This window comes from Myotis brandtii, unplaced genomic scaffold (genome assembly GCF_000412655.1).
Source record: "Myotis brandtii unplaced genomic scaffold, ASM41265v1 scaffold455, whole genome shotgun sequence".
NCBI classification, from domain to species: domain Eukaryota; kingdom Metazoa; phylum Chordata; class Mammalia; order Chiroptera; family Vespertilionidae; genus Myotis; species Myotis brandtii.
The window spans coordinates 396,905-420,063 of NW_005367384.1; the positions used below are offsets into that span (position 1 = coordinate 396,905).

At 45.1% G+C, this 23,159-nt stretch overlaps 1 protein-coding gene and 1 pseudogene across 3 annotated transcripts in view; both read right to left on the reverse strand.

Annotated features, from left to right (window-relative positions):
• Positions 1-1,714: 1,714 nt before the first annotated feature.
• Positions 1,715-3,445, reverse strand: LOC102241257 (annotated as a pseudogene).
• A 119-nt stretch (positions 3,446-3,564) lies between these two features.
• The window catches only part of ATP6V0A4 (ATPase, H+ transporting, lysosomal V0 subunit a4), a 63,801-nt gene continuing 44,206 nt past the window's right edge, over positions 3,565-23,159 (reverse strand). For all 3 annotated transcript variants that reach the window (XM_005874983.2, XM_005874985.2, XM_005874984.2), the window contains 8 exons: positions 22,415-22,508; positions 16,949-17,067; positions 14,766-14,982; positions 12,587-12,688; positions 10,121-10,231; positions 5,909-6,026; positions 5,596-5,767; positions 3,565-4,564 (listed from right to left, as the gene is read on the reverse strand). In XM_005874983.2, the coding sequence (XP_005875045.1) occupies positions 4,471-4,564; positions 5,596-5,767; positions 5,909-6,026; positions 10,121-10,231; positions 12,587-12,688; positions 14,766-14,982; positions 16,949-17,067; positions 22,415-22,508 (1,027 nt within the window). In that variant the 3' untranslated portion in view covers positions 3,565-4,470. The remainder of the gene's footprint in view (positions 4,565-5,595; positions 5,768-5,908; positions 6,027-10,120; positions 10,232-12,586; positions 12,689-14,765; positions 14,983-16,948; positions 17,068-22,414; positions 22,509-23,159) is intronic.

Below are 23,159 nucleotides of genomic sequence, written 5' to 3' on the forward strand. Positions count from 1 at the left end.
GTGACCCCCTCTAAGCAGAGCATAGTTTTAGACGGCTGTGGAGAAGGGCAATAAGGAGCTGAGGACCTTGAACCTGTCCAGTGACCTTGACAACATGGGATCGTTACTGACCGCATGCCTGGTCCATGCCCAGTGCCTTATAACCCCCTTCACAGCCCAGAGGTGGAGATCACTGTCCCCACTTTGGCCATAAGGGGAACAACTCCACATCCTGCCTGAGGGCACACACAATAAACTACCAGAGATGGAACTCAAGGATACACATCTTTTGATTACAACTGTCATTCTTGGGCTCAGTCTGTTTTCATCATTAAGTGAATATTTGCTGAGCATCTAATTGTGCCTTAAGTTGTGCTGGATGGGTCATGCATGACCTTGATATGGAAGGTGACAGAGAAGCCCCCTGGGGTATGAGCAATGACACTTCCATAAGCACCAGGCAACCCAATACACGGAGGGGCAGGTGGGGTTGAAAAAAAGAGACCTGTCCAAAGGACTCTTGCATTTTGTCAGGTCTCCTGGAATCTTATTTAGATCTAGATACTAAGTGGAAGTGCTTCGTAAATTGTAAATAGACTTCATTCTACCAGGATAGTTACCATAGCCATTATAATTAACCTGGATAAAGGTCATTCAGACTAAAGAGTTAATGAAACAATCTTTTTTAAAAATTAAATTTATTAGGGTGACATTGGTTAATAACATTTTTTAGATGTAAAATTCCATAATATATCATCTGTATATTGCATGTATGCTCACCCTGCCCCAAAGTATATTTACATTCCATTACATATGTTTTCCCCCTTTTACCCTCTTCATCCTTCCCCACTTCTACCCCCTACCCCCCTGGTAACCACCATACTGTTGTCTGTTCCCATAAGTTTGTTCATTCGTTGCTGTTGTATATCCCACATGAGTGAAATCATGTGGTTCTTGTCCTTTTCCATCTGACTTATTTCACTTAGCATGGCACTCTCAAGATCCATTCATGCTGCCACAATGGCAGTATGTCATCATTTTTCACGGCTGAGTAGTATTTCACTGTACATATGTGCCACATCTTTATCCGATCATCCATTGAAGGGCACTTTAGTTGTTTCCATGTCTTGGCCACTGTGGATAATGCTGCAGTGAACACAGGGGTGCATACATCTTTGGGAATAAATGTTTTCAAGTTTTGGGGGTAGATGCCCAGATGAGGGATTGCTGGGCCATGTGATAGCTCTATTCTTAATTTTTTGAGGAACCTCCATAGTGTGTTCCATAGAGGCTGCATAAACTTACATTCCCCTTAGCAGTGGACAAGGGTTCCTTTTTCTCCACATTCTCTCCAACATATTTCTCGTCTTATTGATGATAGCCCCTCTAACAGGTATGAGCTCATTGTGGTTTTGATTTGCATTTCCCTTATAACTAGTGAAGGTGAGCATCTTTTCATATATCTGTTGGCCATCTATATGTCTTCTTGGGGAAAGTGTCTATTCAGGTCCTCTGCCCTTTTTTAAATTCGATTGTTTGTTTTTGTTGAGTTGTATGCATTTGTTTGTGTGTTTTTGTGTGTGTTTTTTTCTCATTAAACTTTGTTATTTTAATGGGTCTCAAAATTCTGTGACAGATTTTTGGTCATGTTGTTTCCATTAAAAAGTACTGATTTAAAAAACTAATAACTTACAAACTGCCACACACACAAAAGAACCAAATGGTCCACAAAACATTCTCCTTTCCTTCTGAAGGTTTTACGATGCATTGTAATCATTAACCAGTCTTTTACTATTAAACTTAAATGGCCAATTGAGACACACAGTTCTGAGACCATTCTTCCACCACTGATTGAGACTGGGGTGGCAAGTGTTGGAGATAATATTCACTTAGCTTCTGAGCTTTCTGGTCAGACCTGGTGACATTGCCAGCTCCAGCTGCCTTTTCGTCCACTGCTTTGATGACACCCACAGCAACTGTCTGTCTCATGTCACAAACAGCGAAACGGCCCAGAGGAGGGTAGTCAGAGAAGCTCCCAACACACATGGGCTTGCCAGGAGTCATATCAACAATGGCAGCCTCACCAGATTTCAAAACTTAGGGCCATCTTCCAGCTTTTTCCCAGAATGACGATCCATCTTCTCCCTCAGCTCAGCAAATTTGCAAGCGATGTGAGCTGTGTGACCATCCAGCACAGGTGCATAGCCAGCACTGATCTGGCCTGTGTGGCTCAGGATAATCACCTGAGCTGTGAAGCCAGCTGCTTCCATTGGTGGTGGGTCATTGCTGTCTCCAGCCACATGGCCACGGTGAACATCTTTGACAGACACGTTCTTGACATTGAAGCCCACGTTGTCCCCAGAAGAACTTCACTCAAAGCTTCATGGTGCATTTCAACAGGCTTCACTTCAGTGTAACGTTGCCTGGAGCAAAGGTGACCACCATGCCAAGCGTGAAAACACCGGTCTCCACTCGGCCCACAGGGACAGGACCCACACCACCAATTCTGTAGACATCCTGGAGGGACAGACACAGAGGCTTGTCAGTTGGACGAGTTGGTGGCAGGACGCAATCCAGAGCTTCAAGCAGTGTGGTTCCTCTGGCATTGCCATCCTTACGGGTGACCTTCCATCCCTTGAACCAAGGCATGTTAGCACTTGGCTCCAGCATGTTGTCACCATTCCAACCAGAAATGGGCACAAATGCTACTGTGTCAGGGTTGTAGCCAATTTTCTTAATGTAGGTGCTGACTTCTTTAACAATTTCTCCGTATCTTTTCTGGCCGTAGGGTGGCTCAGTGGAATCCATTTTGTTAACACCAGCAATCAGCTGTTTCACACCCAGTGTGTAGGCCAGAAGGGCACTCACGGGTCTGTCCATTCTTGGAGATGCCTGCTTCAAATTCACCAACATCAGCAGCAACAATCAGGTTGCACGGTCAGCCTGAGATGTGCCTGTAATCAAGTTTTTGATGAAGTCTCTGTGCCCTGGGGCATCAATGATGGTCACATAATACTTGCTGGTCTCAAATTTCCACAGAGAGATCTCAATGGTGATATCTTGTTCCCGTTCAGCTTGCAGTTTATCCAAGACCCAGGCATACTTGAAAGAGCCCTTCCCCATCTCAGCAGCCTCCTTCTCAAATTTCTCGATGGTTCTTTTGTCGATGCCACCACATTTGTAGATCAGATGGCCAGCAGTGGTAGACTTGCCAGAATCTACGTGTCCAATGACGACGATGTTGATGTGAGTCTTTCCCTTTCCCATCTTGGGTTTGAGTTAATGGTGGTTTTCACAACACCTGTGTTTTGGCGGCAAACCTGTTACGAAAAAGCTGTATGCATTTTTTTAAATACATTTTAGTCCCTTATTGGAGATATCACTACAAATATCATTTCCTATTTGGTTGGTTGCCTTTTTGTTTTGTTGATGGTTTCTTTTGCTGTGCAGAAGCTTTTTAGTTTGATGGAACCCCATTCATATATTTTTGCTTTTACTTCTCTGGCTTTTGGGGTCAAGTTCACAAAAAACCCTCTGAGACCAAGGTCCATACGTTTAGTACCTATATGTTCTATGCATTCCATTGTTTCAGTTCTTATATTTAAGCCTTTAATTCATGTTGAGTTAATTTTTGTGTATGGTGTCAGCAGTCTAGGTCCATTCTTTTGCATGTGGCTTTCCAGTTTTCCCAGATGATTTCCTTTCTCCATTGCATGTTTTTGGCTCCTTGTCACTTCTGTTCTATTAGTCTGTGTGTCTATTTGGAACAATCTTATTCTACACCTGGCCCTTGAATTTGTCCAAGCCTACAAATCACTTTCTCCAGTTACTCCAGCATAATGTGCTCTCAGAGCAAACAAAGTTGCTGATGATGTCATGTGGGATTTAACAAAGCAGAGAGCCACACAGGGGCCAGCCCTCCATCGAACACAGAACATTAGCTGTTCTTCCTCACCCAGAGAGAAAAATCTATGAGAAAGTTCCTGAACTTGTGCAGCTTAGCCTCAGACGACGATAAAAGGTGTTTGAGGAAGCAGGAAATGAAGGAATCAAATAATAATCCTTCTTTTGGAGTAGTTTGTATAACTCTATTGTTTAACTTTGCCCTGAAATTATCGACACTAAATTTTATGAAATAATTTTGAATAAAGACATCTTACGGAAAAAGTGACTGGCCCAGAAGTTTATTTTCTTAAATATAATACTTACAATATGACAAGAAAACATTAATTTAGCAACCCCTCCCCAATTTCTCTATCATTTTAGTATTTGACAACTAAGACCTTACAGGAGGTTGAAATGACTTGCGACGCCGTTCCTCTATAACATGGTGAAGTCGTATCAAATCCCAGGACTTGTAGCTAAATAATACATGTCTTCCTGCCTCTGGTTGGCTAAGAACAATCATTCCATTGGCAGCCTTGCACTGCTGATGTCAAAAACAAGACTGATACAGAAGGTGGTGTCAGCCATCAGCCACGGGACCTGCAGCTACTCCTCGACTGTCCCATCCAGGATGTTTTTAAAGGAGAATGGAGAAAACTTGTACCCAGCCCCGACGTAGAACTTGTTCTGGAACTCCACCCTGTTGTTGGGGGCAAGAAAAGGGGGGGTTAAACACCCACCTCTAGGGGGTAGCTAGATCTAGGAAGCATTTATCAAACCAAGCGCAGAGTCAGGAAGGCGTCGGGGGAGGAACCCAGGCTGGTGTTGCCACAGGGATCCGCTGACGCTTTTATAACCTTCTCTCTTACACCTCCCCACCCCCCGCCCCTCCCAGGCCTCTGCTGGTGGCCTCACAGACCAGCATAGCCATCCCACCCCCAGCACCCTCGCTTTGAACCACTGTCTGATGAGCTAGTGAGCAGAGCGCTTAGCAGGTTACACGTGTTTTTTAGTTTTCATCCTGGTCCTAAACTGCAGAACAATCAGAATCTTGGTTTATATTTCTATAACTTTCAGAACAGATATCACGCAAGATCATTTATGTTTATAAAGTTGCAGAATTTGCTTCCCAATGATACAGGCAGAAATGATGTTATAACCTTAGGCAGGGGACGCTGTGATTCTCAACTCAGTAGTGAAGCATAAAAACATTTTTTATGAACAGCAGGTAGAGAGGGAGGTGAAAGCTGAAGACAACCTACATTCCGGACAAATCTGTGAATGTCCAGGGGACCTTCTCCCTTGCAGGCACCCTCCTTCAATTTCCACTTTCTGAGAATTTGGAAGCTGAACTATGGGTGTTAACTCCTGCACTCGGCAACAAAGGCCAAAGGTCCCAGACTCAGCAGGCCTTCCATGAGCCCATTTCAGATCTCCCATCGTACCGACATTGGCAGGTATCCCTTATTTTAGAGCCAATTGTAATATAACAAGTGGAAATGTAAAGGAGAAGGAATAAATGAGAACTAGCATTTATCACAAGGTGGCCATGATATATGCATAATATATGATATCATTGAATAGTTCACCAACAGGTGCCTAAACTAAGGTTCCAGAAGGGTATGTTAGTTGCTAATGTTACACAACAGGTCAGGACTTGGACCCAGCTGGCCTGACAGCCCGATTTCCACCCAAGAGCCCACAGAGGTCCTGCAGCCCCATCGTCCTCACCAGTGCAGCCGCAGGGCGTGCAGGAAAGCAGAGAGCCCCTCCATGATCAGCAGGATGGCTACTGTCAGGACAGCAAACACAGCAAAAATGATAAAGACCCCGATGAGTCCTCCCCAGCCTCGCAGGCGAAGGCCGATGTTCATCACCATAGTCCAGAGCACTTCGGACAGTTCTGCAAGACGTAAGAGCAACATCACAGGTTTACATGGAAATGCAAATTATTCTCAAGAAAGAAGAGCCGGAAAGAACCCAGAGAAGGCACTGGTACAAGCGCATGCTCTGAGCTTTGCACCCCTGCTGGTGGCTCACTCACCTGCATGAGCCAGGCTGAGGGCCCAGAGCCGGAGGTAAGAGGCTGTGTTTGAAATGCAGCCCAGGCAGTACTCGATTGTGTGGATGGCCTGATGCACGAATATGTCTCCAAAGTTGAACTGAAAGAGGAAACTCTTCGTTCTATTTCATTAAGTACTTTCCACATACAAAGTAGTATAAATAATATATAGATGAATAAGACATGGGCTTTGCTGTTCAGATATTTCCAGGTGAACTAGAGGAAAATAAATATTACTGCACTTGTAGAAAGAGAATTAGCAACACAAAGTAGGATGTGGTGTGTGTGCAGTAACATGTCCCAGAAGTTGTTGAAAAGGTTCATGAGATTTGTGCTGGGCCATGAAGGATGGGGAGGCATCCGGAAGTCAAAGAAAAACAAGACCCTTCCTGGTAAAGAAAAGGACTCTAGTAAGGCGGTGGGTGGGAATATCACGGAGGCAAGTTTTGGGGAAAAACAATTTGGCTGGAACTGGGAGCCTGTGTAGGTGACCAGTAAGAGCGTGCAGGTGTTGAAGTTGCAGGAAAGACCAATGAAGGACAGAGCTGAGAAAATCACCCGGAATCACTGAGCAACCATTAAAAGGATCTGAATAGAATGTGGCAGGGGAACTTAAAGACATATTTGGGGGAAGATTAATCTGGAAGCAAAATGGACCAGTGAAGGGACAGCCTATAAGCAAAAAAGTCGGTTTGTGGAATAGCTTAGTGATTCTGGGTATGAGGGGAGAAGAAACGGGGTGAAGACAGCGATGATAGCCCACTGTTTCTGATGCTGGGGGGACACACAGAGTGACTGGCGCCTTCTCTGCCCTCAAGTAGCTCACTGTCTAATAGGGAGAATATGCGGACAGACAGATCCCACACAGCATTATGGGAAGTGCCCTCATCGAGAATGCAGCGGTACTGTGGGAACACAGAGGACCCCTTACCCAGAAGGGGCCCTTACCCAGGGTCACACAGGGCTCTGAGATTCTTGAGGCTGAGTAGTGAAAAGAGTTGCATTGACAAAAATGGATAAATTGGAAAAGGAGATGAGCAGTTAATTGTCAGATGTGTCACGTCCCAGGTGACAGCGGCCCATACAAGTAGAATCTCTCAGCACACAATGGCAGAGGCAGAACACGCTCAGAAGAAAAGTCTAGGCTGGAAATGGACACCTGGGACCTCACTGTGGGAGGAGGGACAGTGGGAGCGAGGAGGACTGAGAAGATCAATAAGAAAAAAATCGTAGGAAGAAGAGCTCTCACTCAGCCTTGGGAAACATCTTCGTTCAGAGATAGGAGGAACCACATGGCTGCAGTCAAGGATGGAGAGGTATCCAGGAAGGAATGGGGGTGTGGCCAACCATGTCAGTTGCTATAGAAAAAAGACAAAAATCAGTGCCTCTCCGTTTGGCAATGAAAACTGCTAGGAGGAATTGAAGGGTGGGGATGAGCAGAGATGGACAGGGTGGGTAGAGAGAGTCAAGGAAAAGGAAGACTGTGTAGTGAAGAATTAACCCCAACCAAAGAGAGGTTCAGCTTCATCCTGGCCCCTGGAAGGCAACCTCTAAGTCAGCGGTTCTCAACCTGTGGGTCGCGACCCCTTTGGGGGTTGAACGACCCTTTCACAGGGGTCGCCTAAGACCATCAGAAAACATATATATAATTACATGTTGTTTTTGTGATTAATCACTATGCTTTAATTATGTTCAATTTGTAACAATGAAAATATATCCTGCATATCAGATATTTACATTATGATTCATAACAGTAGCAAAATTACAGTTATGAAGTAGCAATGAAAATAATTTTATGGTTGGGGGTCACCACAACATGAGGAACTGTATTAAAGGGTCGAGGCATTAGGAAAGTTGAGAACCACTGCTCTAAGTCCTTGTACTTTCACAAGTGAAAGAAATGCTTTTGTTATTTTTGGTGAGTTCTTGGGACCACTTCTGTTCATTTACTTGGGGGTAGGCCACACCAGAAAGACCAACCAAGTGGTTAGAATTGGACTTGGAGACACATGCTAGCAGCCCCATCTCCAGGAAAGGAAGGGTGATGGAGACCACCTGGGTGGCCCTAGGTCAGTGATGGCGAACCTATGACACGCGTGTCAGAGGTGACACGCGAACTCATTTTTTTGGTTTATTTTTCTTTGTTAAATGGCATTTAAATATATAAAATAAATATCAAAAATATAAGTCTTTGTTTTACTATGGTTGCAAATATCAAAAAATTTCTATATGTGACACGGCACCAGAGTTAAGTTAGGGTTTTGCAAAATGCTGACACGCCGAGCTCAAAAGGTTCGCCATCACGGTGCTGTCCTCTCCTCTGTTTTTACTCTTTTTACTTATGCTCTCCCCTCTGTCTGAAGTGCCATGTCCCCTGCATGTCACCAGACTGACTCTTGCTCCAATAAAATATATTTTAAAAAAAATTTCTATATGTGAGACGGCACCAGAGTTAAGTTAGGGTTTTTCAAAATGCTGACACGCCGAGCTCAAAAGGTTTGCCATCACTGCCCTAGGTCAACCATGCCTGCGTAATGAGGCCCCAATAAAACATCGGACAGTGAGGCTCAGGTGAGCTTCCTGGGCTGGCCATCTGCACACCTGCTACCACATGTCAGTGCTGGGAGAATAACGAGTCCCTGAGAACACAGAAGCCGTGCTTTGGAGCCCTCCCAGTGGATTCCGCCTGGGTGCCTCTTCCTCTGGCTGGTTCTGATGTGTACGCTTTTGCTACAAAACTAACTATTGCACTTTCCTGAGTTCTATGAGTGGGTTTATAAATGATTGAACCCAACACAGTCTGAGGGGACCCTGAACTTGTAACATGGTTGGTCTGAAGGGGGGGTGGTCCTGGGGAGCCCCAAACTTGTGGCTAGTGTCAGAAGTCTCGGGTAGACTTGGCAGTCTGGGCACTGCGTCCTTACCCTTGAGTTCGGTTAACTCTTGGCGAGGAGAGAAGTGGGAGAGGATTTCGAGGGGGAGGCGGAGTCAAGCCTGTATTCACCTTGCAATGGGAGACCCAAGCATGACCATGGGGGAGGGGAGGAGTCTACAAATGGAAGGGGCAGCCGGGTCATGGCGGTGGTGGCCGGTGAACAGGGACTGGATACATGTCAAGGGCATGAGAAGATTATGGAGGCTGCACTGGATAGGCTGGGCCTGTAAGTCTGATGCTGTGTGGGTTGGATTCTAAAACATTCCAGCAAGTCTAACAAACGTAATAATATCAATAAGCCACCAATATGGGTTATTCTCCTTACCTGGAATCTTGTAGGAACAGTTGTTCAAAATCCAGATTTTTTCCCTCATTAGGACTAATTGACCATCCATTCATTCAAATGATTATTTTTTCAGTAATTAACATTAGCAATGGAGCTACTCTTAGCACCCATCAGGCCTCACAGAACCCTGTCCCCACTGCAGAATAAGAATAGAGCTCCAGTGATAACCCCCAGCCAGTTCGGGACTGTGGGCCACTCCAGTCCTGGCATAAAAGCAGAGTCTGGGAAAATGTGGCACATTCCTGGCGTGGGGAGTGGCTGCCCTCAGACAGAAAGGGGCAGGGAGGGAGGAGGAAACAAAACAATTCCTGAATTCATAGGAGAGCAGATAGTATTACGAAGGTTAATGAAGGAGGTTGTGACAGAGCAGGGCTGAGGCAGGAGGTGATGGAGGCTGTGCACACTTGGGTCCAGGAGGGGACTGGGGAAAAAGGATCCACTTTTTGCTTCAATATCTAGGGCGACATTTGGGCTCTGCTCTCACGGCTTGAGGGGCCCTGATGAGAAAGCTGACTTTCGGGGCCCAGTGATGAGCCAAGGAGGCCTCAGTACCATTGATGGCCTCCGATGTCACTAGATCTGAAGGCTGATGTTCACCTCACGCTCACAGATGCAGCAGCACCTGGGCTAAAAGATTACAATACTCCTAGATGGGTTGGTAAGTAGCAGTTGTTCTGATCCTGTAGGCATCCCCTGCCCTAGGACCTCCCCAGCTTCCTGTGACTCAGCAATCACAGGGCTGCCACCAGCAAGGTCCTCTTGACCCAACCAGCTCTACTGCCCAAGTTCATTCTGATGGGCTGGTGCCCACGCCCAAACAGCTCTTCAATACTTGACCACCACCCCTGACCAGGTCCGCTTCTAGAATCTGTACAAACTGGGAAGTCTTTGTAGGGTGTTGAGTCTCAAATACCTCTTCTTCGTAGTCCTCTTGGGCCCTGTGGGCATCTGCTCTCCTGGGAGGGCTCGAGTTGTCACCTTCAATGTCTTCAGCGGTGTGTTCTTGAATCATGGATGCCTGCAGCTGTCAGCAAGCAAGGAAATGAAGCGTTCGATTCATCCTTAGAATTAGAATCACAACAATTCCATGCAAAATACGGGCTCTCGTGAAATATTAGCTACGTCCCAGCCACTGTTCTAAACTCTCTCTACGTTATCTCATTTAGCCTTCATAACAACCTTTTTACATGAGCAGAGTCACCACCCCATTTCACAGAGAGGTAAACTACAGCTCAGAAAGGTTAACAAATGTGCCCAGGACCCCAGCTGGTAAGGCTGGTTAGCAGCAGAGCCAGGATTCAAACCCAGGCGGGGATTCCAGAGCATGTGCTTTTCTCCATGGTGCCAGAAGGTGCCAAATGGGTCAGTCTTTACTGTAAACCAACACACACACCAGAGTGCCTCTCTATTTATACATATATACACACCGTCATTAAACCATCAGTGATACCTTTGACATACTTAGCTTTGTGACCAACACATCCAGATTTCTATGGGAAAAATCAGGAATTAATGACTGCTATTATCTGAATGTCTGTGTCTCTCTCCAAAATTCCTATGTTGAAATCCTAACCTCCAAAGATGATAGCTTTAGAAGGTGGGGCCTTTGGAAGGTGATTAGGACATGAGGGTGGAGCCCTCAGGAATGGGATTTGTGCCCTTATAAAAGAGGCCCCAGAGAGCATCCTCACCCCTTCCTCTATGTGAGGACACAATGAGAAGGTGTCTTCTCACCATGAACCAGGAAGGGACCCTACCCAGAAGGTGAATGTGCTGGAGCCTTAATCTTGGGCTTCCCAGCCTCCAGGACTGTAAGCAGTGAATTTCTGCTGTTTATACGCCACCCAGTCTGTGGTACTTGGTTATAGCAGCCCAAACAGACTAAGACAATTACTTTTCCAACACAAATATACTTTTCTAAAAAAAAATATCACTTTATAAAAATAGCTAAGAAAAAAATCCAAAGGGGGGGGGCGGAAATCAAGGTGTAGTCACCATTCAGTTTGGCCTGGTTTTATCTCTGAGTTTCAATCAACTATTTCTTCCCAGTCACTGTGAAACTTAACATCCCATGCTGAACGTTGTTCCTAGAATGATTTCACGGGAGGAGTGTTGCAAATTAGGCATGAAAGTATCAGTACCTTTCTTTCTTCAGCGAGTCTGCACCTAATATTTGCAAGCCCCTGGGCAAAGGTCACAATGGAAGTCCATGTGTCATATGTTTAAATATTGAAAAGTTATAAATTAAGCCAACATATTCCTAAGTAAAATATGTTCTAGCCTCCTATCTTGATAAATAAAGCCTCATAAGAACTTGAAAGGCCAGGTTCAAATTCAGCGTCCCAGGAGAGCTGGCCTGCACGATGACACACCACTTTCTCCTCATCTCTGGTCCCCTCCCGAAGCTGGAGGGCCGGTGTGCACATGTGTGGATACTACCCCCACACTGTCCATGCCCACCTACACTCTCCACAAACTGCTGCCCAGTGGTCACGCCAGGATCTAGCTGTGCCAGTATGTGGCTGGACCTTTGTAGAGCCCAGAAGTGGGCTTGAGTCCGTCTGGACAGGAATTCCAGGGTACCAGGTACCGACAGGGGGCTCTGGGCTCATGGTTCCCTGCCCTATGGTGAGGAATGTGACTTAAGTTAACATTACTTTGTCTTCTTCAAATCCTATTTTCTCTCTCCGTCAACTGAAGGGAGAAAATATCACAGAAAAAAATAAAAGATAGTTTCTCCACTTTCATCCCTAACTCTAGCCTTTTCTAGTCCTATGCTGGAATTGGTTAAAATAAACATGAATAACTTGGTAAACGCATGATACTGGACTTTGTGAATGTTAGTGACTCTTCTCCCCAGTCAAAATAGACTTTGTAGTCAGTCCCTTTAGCTAACATCTCATGCTGTTTGACCTAGGTGCTGTCTGAAATAAAATAATCAATTTTAAATTAGTTACTTGCAACTCTCTAAAACACATGTGCCAAAGGACATACACAGGAAGTTTATAGAAGCACTATTTGTAATTACCAAAATTGGAAACAAGCCAAATAACTATCAGTATCTGAATGGTAACTAAATTGTGGTATAATCATGCAAAGGAGTATTTTATATCACACACACACACACACACACACACACACACACACACACGCAAAATTTGCAAGACATAAGATTTAAACCTGCTTGGCCTTAATAGGACATTATTCTGGAAAAGTCAAACTCTATAGAAGAGAACATATCTGGTGAAGTCCAGTTACCTACCTCGCCACTGTCTTTCAGGCCTGGTCCACCCAGCATGCTCTCTCAACCCCAGACTTCTAGTCCCAAGGAACCCACATGCCTACCCACAGAGACTGAACTGAAAGGAATGACTCTTACCTGGGATTTCCGATGATTGGCTCTAAGAATAAATGGCTTAATCAGAAGCATCCACGGTACAGAAATCAAAGCCATAACAACAAAGAAACTTTGGACTTCTTGCTGCAAGACCAGAATGGTAAGATCCTATCACTTTAAGGTGATCACACAGCATACTTTCATCAGTGGTTCTCAACCTTCTGGCCCTTTAAAACAGTTCCTCATGTTGTGACCCCCAACCATAAAATTATTTTCGTTGCTACTTCATAACTGTAATTTTGCTATTGTTATGAATAATAACGTAAATATCTGATATGCAGGATGGTCTTAGGCGACCCCTGTGAAAGGGTCGTTCGACCGCCAAAGGGGTCGCGACCCACCGGTTGAGAACCGCTGCTTTATATGATAAAAATGCTAAGTGTGAGTCATTTCAGTTGCATTTTATTTTTAATATTTTTATTGATTCCAGAGAGGAAAGGAGAGGGAGAGATAGAAACATCAATGATAAGAGAGAATTATCAATCGGCTGCCTCCTGCACGCCTTCTACTGGTGATGGAGTCCATGACCTGGGCATGTGCCCTGACTGGAAATTGAACCCTGACCTCCTGGTTCATAGGTCAACTCAACCACTGAGCCATACCAGCCAGGCCTATTTGTCCATTTTACACCAGGCTTTCCCCCTCGTGTTGTACAAGCAACTGGAGATTTATATTATCTGTTGCTCTTCTTTGATAGTCAAGCACGACAGTAAGACAGCCAGGACAGTGATGGGAAGGGGCTGTATTTATCAACCTACATTGTCTCTCCCAGCTGCTTGACCCAAAAATGAGGTTATGGAAACTTCAAACTGTGTCAAGATAATTCATCTTCATACTAGGGCTTGGGGAAACCAGCCAAACCCAACGATGTTTTTAATGAGAAAAAGCTGGAAAAGCCATGCTCACTGCATATTCCAGACTAAGTGAGGGCTTCTGTCTTCATGCAAAGGGCTATTAGCACGTGAACTGTTTGATGGATTTCAGTCCTTTGCCTAAAAGTGAAGACTTGCTTGGAAAAGCCAGGTAAATTTTCATTTAAACTCAGGCAATGAGTAAATTAACCTTCCAAATACATTCATTTAATGCTAACAGCTAGGGTGGTTCAAGGTTACCATTGATGTATAACAAAAAGATAGGGTACCAACAGGGAACTTCCAGAGGTGTAAGTCTTCTCTGGTTATTATTGAAAATAGTCTCTTATTTTTTCATTAAAAAAAAAAATAGCCCCATCACAGGGCATTTTTTCCTTCTTATTTGCTGCTTCTGAAGGGAAGGGGAATACAAGCAGGAATCAAACTCATGAGGACATGCAGGGCCATGGGAGGAGCCTGACTTTCACCAGGGCACCAGCATGAGCACTCACTGTTGGGATAGGTGCACCGCAGGGTCCCCTGGCATTGGGAAACTCACCCTAGAACTTGACCCAGAGGAATCACGACCTATATACATGGGCCTTCCTTTATTGAAAACTCGACCTTCAAGCAATATTATCAGGTTAATCGCTGGGAGAGGCCAGAAGAAGAGAACTATTTGTGCTACCAAAGAATGACTCACTGAGTGTTATTTATATCCAGCTCCCATGGAACATTTATACTGTTTAAAAATAAAATATCAAGTTGAGAGTGAAGCTGAAATAAATGGAAGCAATCAGAGTGGCAGAAAGTCTGACTGTTGGGCGGTGCTGTCCACAGAGGAAGAGCCCAGAGGAAAACAAGAGATAAAAACTCAACGAGCCAGCGGAAGCCCCCGGAAGAGCCTGACGTGTGAACAGAGGGACTCCTCTTCCTGGTCCCATTTCCATTTTCTTTCTTGTAAACCTTAGCTGGAGTTTATTTTTATTTTATTTTTTAAATATATTTTTATTAATTTCAGAGAGGAAGGGAGGAAAGAGAGATAGAAACACCAATGATGAGAAAGACTCATTGATCAACTGCCTTCTGCATGCCCTCCACTGGGGATCGAGCCCGCAACCCGGGCATGTGCCCTTGACCAGAATCAAACCCAGGACCCTTCAGTCCGCAGGCCGACGCTCTAGCCACTGAGCCAAACTGGTTAGGGCAAGATAGCTCAGTCTTGCAAATAACTAGTCTCTGTGGTACTCAAGAGTATGAGAGAGATCTACCATAATTAGGTGCATAAAAGAAGAAAAATCCCATAATACCTGATGTTTGTACAGGGGTGCATTCGAGGGGTCGTTATAGTTAAACATAAACATGTTGATGAAGTGGATGAGGATGCTGGGGGCCTTCTGGGACACATGGACATCGTAGTAGCACCATTTGAAAATGATCATGAAAACCAGGTATCCAAACAGGCACAGCATAAAAATCATCTCCGGAATAAATTGCAGAAGGATGTTGAGCGTTTTCCTGAAGTATCTGGGGATGGACACACACACACACACACGAAGACAGAACATTGAAAAAAAATATCAGTAACTAATTATTCTTCCCAAAGCATAAAATGTTAACTGCATTCACTCCCCTGGGAAGCAGCAATCATGCATGGATGGAAAGGAAAGTGCTTTTGCACAAAAGATTTGGAGAGAACCAAAGTCTAGAGGTTATGTCTGAAGCAAAGACTGAGCCCACATAGTCAGTTGGCGATTTGGCCAAAGCTTCAAATGCAGGCCCAGCTCATATCAACACATTGAAAACACACGGGTATATGGGGGTGACTTGAGAGCTTTCCTCCTAAGAATGCCTTAAGATAGGGGGGCAAAGTAGGGCCCTTGGGTTTTTATAGCCTGCAAGTCAAAAATGGTTTTCATATTTTAAAATGGCGGTGGGGGGGGGGGGGCAGGACTAAAAAGAATACTATTTTATGGTACATGATACTTACACAAAATTCAAATTTCAGCATTCATAAATCAAATTTTATTGGAACGGTCACACTCACCCCCCCCCCTATGTATTTGTATTGTCAATGGCAGTTTTCACGTTACCATCTGGCCTCAAAAGTCTAAAAGATTTACTATCTGTCCCTTTGCAGAGAATGCATGCCAACTCCAGCTCTAAGGCCTTGGGTCGCACAGGACAAGTTGGGGGCACCAAAGTGAAAAATATCAGAAAGAGCCCCATACCCTTTGTTAATTGCAAGAGCTAGAAAAGGAGATTCCATGGAAAAAAATGGGATTATCAGAGATAATGTGAGGCCAGCCTGACACTCAATGATGCCAAATAAGGTCTAGGCAGAAAGTGCCGTCTGGGATTCTGTCTCACCGAATCCGCATAGAACTCCCAGGCAGACAGGAGCACCAGGGTGCTTGTCATTGGCTTGCACACTAAGTACTTCCGATTTTTCAGTAGAACTGTACTTCTTCGGCCTTTCAGATCAGGGGTCACTGTGTGACTGGCTCTGGCCAATGAAATGGGAACAGAAGTGGCAGGTGTCACTTTGGGGTGGAAACTTAAGCGTCAACGGTAATTGCCCAGTCTCCTTCCACCATGGCGACTGGCAGTGCACCACTGGGAGCTGCCCGTCAGCCCAGGTCCCCGTGTGAAGACAACAGCACAGAGCCCCCGGTGGTCCTACAGTGGGCATGTCATGGTCTGTAGCTTAGCAACTGAGATTTGGGGGTTATTTGTTACCTCACAATAACCTAACTCATTCTGACTACTATATTCCCATTCTATAAAAGAAAACAATCTCAGAGACGTTAAGCAACATGTCCATGGTCACACAGATATGAAAAACTGGAAGCAGTACTTATTAGTAAACTTCAGATTCCAAACCCCCTATCATGGGTGTGGCCTCATGCTACCCTCACTTACTATCAAACTACATGGCAGCGACTCCTACCAGCTGCCAGATCCACACAGGGCACCTCTGAAAGGCACCATGGACGCTGGTTTCAAAGATTTACACCTGCAGCGGAAGTAGGTTGGAGAAGCTTTCCAGAGATGGTTCTTGATCGAAGGAAAGGAATAGGCAGAACATTAACAGCCAGAGAAGGGAGAGGGTGCTGCCGATAGGAAGAAATGACAACAAAGGGAATTTAGAATCTGACGGGGTTTTGGCAAAAGGCACTATGTCCCCACTGGTGGGAGCTGGTGAGAGCTAAGCCTTGATATACAGGAACAAGCCTTTTAGGTTGGGGGACACCAGGTGCTGCGGGCTTGCCAGCCTCATTCTGAACCCGCATGAAAATATTACTCACCTTTGAGAAGTTCAGCCGAGAAACAGAGGGCCCATTTCCAGGCACCAGCTTGTCCTGGCTCACGCCAAGAGACATGGGGGAAGGAACCTCACACAGAGGGACCCGGGGCACAACCGGTGGCTCTGCCACTGCTCATCGTCAAATGGGGTCAGACCAACAGGCAGAAAGAGAATCCTAAAACTCACATGTGGTTGAAAAGGCTGAGAATGACGCCAAAAGTCATCTGGACGATTCCCAGGATCACCGACATCTTCATTTTATAGGAGTTCAAGAACGTTAGCTTGTTGGAAGCCAAGTTCCAAATCTGGGTGGGAAACGTGAAGACATGCTTGAGGCCAGAATCTGGACGTGCTACCAGGGTTGGGGACAACGGCACAATTTCCCCTGAGAAGTTGCTCTGGGATCCACAGTCTCTAACTTCAGTCCAGTTCCACTCAGGCATTTTAGGTTCAAAAAGGACCAAGCCCCTTATAAATACAACTCTGATGACAAAAGTGTCCGAACCATTAGTGCCAGTAAAATATCAAGTGGCTGGAAGGAAACTGGGGGCGGAATCCTACATGATTTTCCCCTGATCTAAATGAAAATAAATCATTAAATATTATGGAGATCCCAAACTTGCCTCGGTTCCCTTAATAAAAGTGTAGATCTCTGGCCCATGAACTTACCCATGAGAGGAAGGGAGAGGGAGAGAGAGATAGAAACATCAATGATGAGAATCATTAATTAGCTGCCTCCTGCACACCCCACACTGGGGATGGAGCCCGCAACCCAGGCATGTGACCTGACCGGGAATCAAGTCATGACCTCCTGGTTCATAAGTCGATGCTCAACCACTGAGCCACACCAGCTGGGCTATCCAATCCCTTCTTAATAATAAATAGCATGTCTGACTTTGCAAGTCTGTAGTGCTTCACATTACAAGGCATCTTCCAGGCCCTTCTCAAGAAGTCACTGCTGAAGCCTGTTTATTAGCACTGTGGGTAAGGTATGGTCCCTGCCTTCTCTGAAGTTCCTGTTTGTCAACTTGCAAAGTGATGGGCATGTGTATCTGCCTGCCGCCAGGAGAGCAACTCAGACAGCAAGTACCCCCAGTGGTCAGGGTCTCATGCTGATTAGTAACCCCAGTCACCAACGTTCATCTTCCCCAAAGAAATCTTAAACTCCCTGTAGTTTCCAATCCCCACCGTCTCATGTTGATTAGTGACCCCAGTCACCAACAGAAATCTTAAACTCCCTGTAGTTTCCAATCCCCACCCTCAGGCAAATGATGCAAGTCCTCTCCACTACCTCTGACACCTCTCCAACTTCAGGCACATCCCCAACGGCCTGCTAGACACATCTTGAGGGCTTGTTGTACTGCATCTCAAAGGTAACGAAGCCACAAACTTCTCTTTCCTCCTTCAGTAACTCAGGGTCAGCATCCACCTAAGCACAGTCTCAATGCATAGTCACCTGCCCTCTCCCCCGTGCACACACAGGGGCAGGGACCACATCTCACTGCTTCTTTACAATGTCCTGAGTGGCTCCCAGCTGGATGGTCACTAAGGAGGTCGCTGGAAAGGTGAGAGAAGGGACACCAGTGACGGTGCCCACACACCAGAGCCTCCCCCCTCCCTGTGCGCCTCGACCTCTAAGCTGTACCAGGCTTGCCCTCCACGGTCTGCTCCTCCTTTGCCCACCTGGTTAGCCAACCCCACAGGATCCCTCGGCTTGGTGAGGGCAGGGAAACTGGCATGCTGCAGAGCCAGCCAAACCTGACAAACCAGCCACACTCATCGGTAAGTACCAGGCACACACCAAGCTCCTTAAATGTGTTTACCCTGTTTAATTCTAACAAAAAAATCCCATGAGATAGAGACATTTGTCCCCCTTCACTATGGTTTCACTTTTTGTGGTTTCAGTTGTCCATGGTCAACTGTGGTCTGAAAATATTAAATGGAAAATTCCAGAAATAAACAATTCATAAGTTTTAAATCGTGTGCCATTCTGAGAAGTATGATGAGATCTCACACTGTCCCTTTCCATCCCACCTGAGTCATGAGCCATTACGTTGTCCAGCGTCTCCTCACTGTACACGCTTCCCGCCTATTAGTTACTGAGTAGCCTTGGTTACCGGATCAATACTAACATCGTACTGATACTAACAGTGCTTGTGTTCAAGTCACCCTTATGTTACTTAATAATGACCCCGAGGTGACGCTGGCAATTCAGATATGCCAAAGAGAATCTATGAAGTGCTTCCTTTAAGTAAAAAAGTAAGCACAGTATAACAAGTATTTTGAGATAGAGACCATACTCATATAACTTTTATTACAGTATATTGTTATAATTGTTCTATTTTATTATTGTTAATCTCTTACTGTGTCTCATTCGTAAATTAACTTTATCATAGGTATGTATGTACAGGAAAAAACATAGTGTACATGGAGTTAGTACTATCCACGGACTCAGGCACCCACTGGGGGTCTTGGGACGTGTCCCCATGAATAAGGGAGGACAACTCTACAAGGATTCCCATTTTACATGTGAGGGAATTTATCTTAATTTCGAGGAAACTGAGTTACTTAAACACCTAGGAAGAAATAATACAATAGCAAATGGAGCATTTACCCCATTTATGCACTAAACTCTTTTAGGTGTTTTACGTGTGAAAATCATTTAATCTTCTTGTTACTGGAGAAAAACATGTCTTGTCTTCCCCCACTGTTAGTGGGAGTGGACTTCTTGGGGTTCCACTGGAATAAGCATTTCCAGAGGCCCCCACAGGAGGAGGCGATAGAGTAGAAAGCTTTATTTCCATGGGATTACGCTCCTGGGTTTCCAAAGTCCCATTTCCCTTAGTCCAGCTATAGGAGAAGTGTAGCTGGGGTGTCAGTAGAGCTCAAATCAGAGCCAATGTCCAGTTTCAGGCCAGGAATTAAACACAGGCTGCCTGATTCCATCACCACTGCTATGTTCATTTCTTATAAAATATTCACAGACACTATAGAAAGACCGCGCAGCTCTGATAGCCAAGTATTTCATGATTTGATTCAAAATAGATGATGCATTCCGTCAATAAATGCAGCTGTAGAAGTTTACATTATGCAAACATCAAACCCGTCATTCATATATGTAAGTGCTAACACAGGCACAGAGATGTTCTGTTTAACAGGTTATCTCTGGGACTAGGACGGCAGGAACCAGAGAGGTGGGAAAGACAAGTCTTTCTTTTCATTTTTACAGTATTTTGTGTTATATGGATTCTTAATCATACGTATTATTATTCTATGATAAAAAGACCATAAATTTAAAAAAATCTAAGTGCTACCTGGAGGATTATTTTCAACTCTCCACCTGCTCTTTCACCCTCACATTTTCCTTTCCTTTTGATGGGTGGACAGATGACAGAAACTGCACACAGAGCAGGAACTCTGGAAGCTCAGTTCTGAGATGTGAGTTACACCACCCTCCCTTCGTGGGGAGCAGACCTGGACAAACAGGATTTGCTGATGCATTAGATGTGGGCTGTGAGGGGAAGAGAGAGGACAGTGGGAGCAACATGATTCAAAGCAAGGCCAATCAGACCCTAAAACCACCCCCTTGGGACTCCCCCATCTGCTTGCTAATGAGGAAACTCCTAGGACCAGAGATAAAGCCTTCCAGTCTATAAAAATAATAACTTGCATATCTTTTTAGCACTTTGCAGCTTGCAAACCAGCTTTCAAGGACTTTACCTCTTTTGATAAAACTTGGAATGCAAGTGCCCCTGGGAAGCAAGCATAAACACATCCTGGGTAATGCTTTCTTTTTAAAAAAATATATTTTTATTGATTTCATAGAAGAGGGGAGGAGTAATAACATCAGTGATGAGAGAGAATCATTGACTGGCTGTTTCCTGCACGCCCTCTACTGGGGATCGAGCCCACAACCTGGGTATGTGCCCTTGACCAGAATCAAACCCGGGACCCTTCAGTCCACAGGTCGATGCTCTATCCACTGAGCCAAAACCAGGTACAGTCTGGGTAATGTTTTCTGGGTTGTTTTTTGTTTTGTTTTTTAAATTTTCACCAGAGGATATTTTTTCATTTTAGAGCAGCGGTTCTTAACCTGTGGGTTGCGACCCTTTGGGGGTCGAACGACCCTTTCACAGGGGTCTCCTAAGACCATCGGAAAACACATATATAATTACATATTGTTTTGTGATTAATCACTATGCTTTAATTATGTTCAATTTGTAACAATGAAAATACATCCTGCATATCAGATATTTACATTACGATTCATAACAGTAGCAAAATTAGTTATGAAGTAGCAACGAAAATAATTTTATGGTTGGGGGTCACCACAACATGAGGAACTGTAGTAAAGGGTCGAGGCATTAGGAAGGTTGAGAACCAAGCTTATAGAGAGAGTATGGGGGGCGGGGAGAGGGAAACCTCACTGTGAGAAAGACACATCAACTGGTTGCCTCCTGCATGTGCCCCAACCAGGGCCAGAGCCTACAACTGAGGCATGTGCCCTTGACCGGAACCAAACTATCCACTGAGCCAACAGAAAAGCTAGGGCACTTTCTGTTTTTATAAGGGAGGGGAGGAGGGCAGGCAGTGGGAGGACCCAGGAAAACAAGAGGAGAGAGAGGACCCACAAGATAGGAGAGACCACACAACCAACATTAGGGCCAGTGCTGTTCCCTCTTAACTGTCAGCAACTAAACCTGAGCTTTTGGGTTCTCTGTCACAAAAAGAGCTTATAAGATACACTTCTGGACTGCGTCTGCCAAGTTCAGGTCTAGAGCACCCATGCTCATTTGGAGCACAAGGCTGCCACCTAGTGGCGATCTGCGCTGGGCCACTATGTGTGGGTGTCTTCTGGAAAACCCCTTCATATCCAGTGTGCGGAATCACTTTCGCTTTGCTCAGCTCAAATCCAATTGCGATAGATATAACAAACGAAAGCTGACAATCTCTTTTTCCACTCGTATCAATTCTAGGCAGTAAAAGTTAACAAAAATAAAAGCAAATCCATATGTTTCTAGGAAAAAAAAAAATGTTACCCCACTGCAAGAAAATGCCCAAGTAGGAAACTGGATTAGGATGCTAAATTGATGATCTAATATGCATACTTCCCAGGCACCCAGGGCTTTTTAAAAGAAGCAGTCATTGCCCAGCCGGCGTGGCTCAGTGGTTGAGCGTCGACCTATGAACCAGGAGGTCAGGGTCGATTCCCAGTCAGGGCACATGCCCAGGTTGTGGGCTCAATCCCTAGCAGGGGGTGTGCAGGAGGCAACTGATCAGTGATTCTCTCTCATCACTGATATTTCTATCTCTCTCCCTCTCCTTTCCTCTCTGAAATCAATAACAAAAATTTTAAAAAAAGAAGCAGTCATTAACCACCAAGGCATAAGTGATGGAGAACAAGGCAGATGTTTGGGGAATTGTATGGAAAATGACCCAGGGGCTGGGTAAAGGATGCAGGCAGGACACTTACTTGAAGTCAGCGCAGTGTGTCACAAAAACCTCCCGTCCATGTAATTCTGTCTCAACACAAGTTGGTTGATTTGATAGGTTCTGGCACTTCTTCCCCCCTCCCCCCCCCCACCCCCCCATTTCTCCTCAGCCAGTCATTTAACTATTTAATAACTATTTAAGCCCAGAGGACATTGTTACCGGATCAATCCCGAATGGGTATGGGTTCCCAGAGTACACGCCTGGAATGGCGGGGTTCAGCTGTAAAAGTGGATTTGTCTCCATCGTTTCCATGCTACAGAGGGAGAAAGGAAAAAACAAAAACAAAGCCAGTGAGTGACCAACGGCAGGAAAAAGTACTAGGGTGCCTTCTGTCGAGCCAATCACAGCTAACTGCTGGTGCAACGCATCAATTCGGCTCATTTGGTTATTCCATGAATGGTACTGAATCCCCACTGTGTGCCAAGTACTGTCCTGTGGCCTGAGCGAAAGAAATGACCCGCCAACCCCCAAGGAATATATAGTCTAAGCTTTCAAAGCGCTCCAGCCTGGTGGGGTACATGTAGTAAAAAATATATATACACTGAGTGGCCAGATTATTATGACCACCTGACGTTTGTAGGCAAATTAGCCGTACACTGCATCCATCGTATGGGATATGGAAGCCGAAGGCCTGTTCGAACACCTTTGCTGTCTGCAGTTACCAAGATAAAACGTCTCCAATTCGCACAGAAACACAAGGATTGGACAGTCGAGCATTGGAAAACAGTCATGTGATCCGATGAATCACATTTCCAGTTGCATCATGTAGATGGTAGAGTGAGAATTTGGCAGAAACAGCATGAAAGCATGCACCCCACATGCATGAGTACAACCCTTCAAGCTGGTGGGGGCAGTGTTATGGTTTGGGGCATGTTTTCCTGGCATGATTTGGGCCCTTTAATTC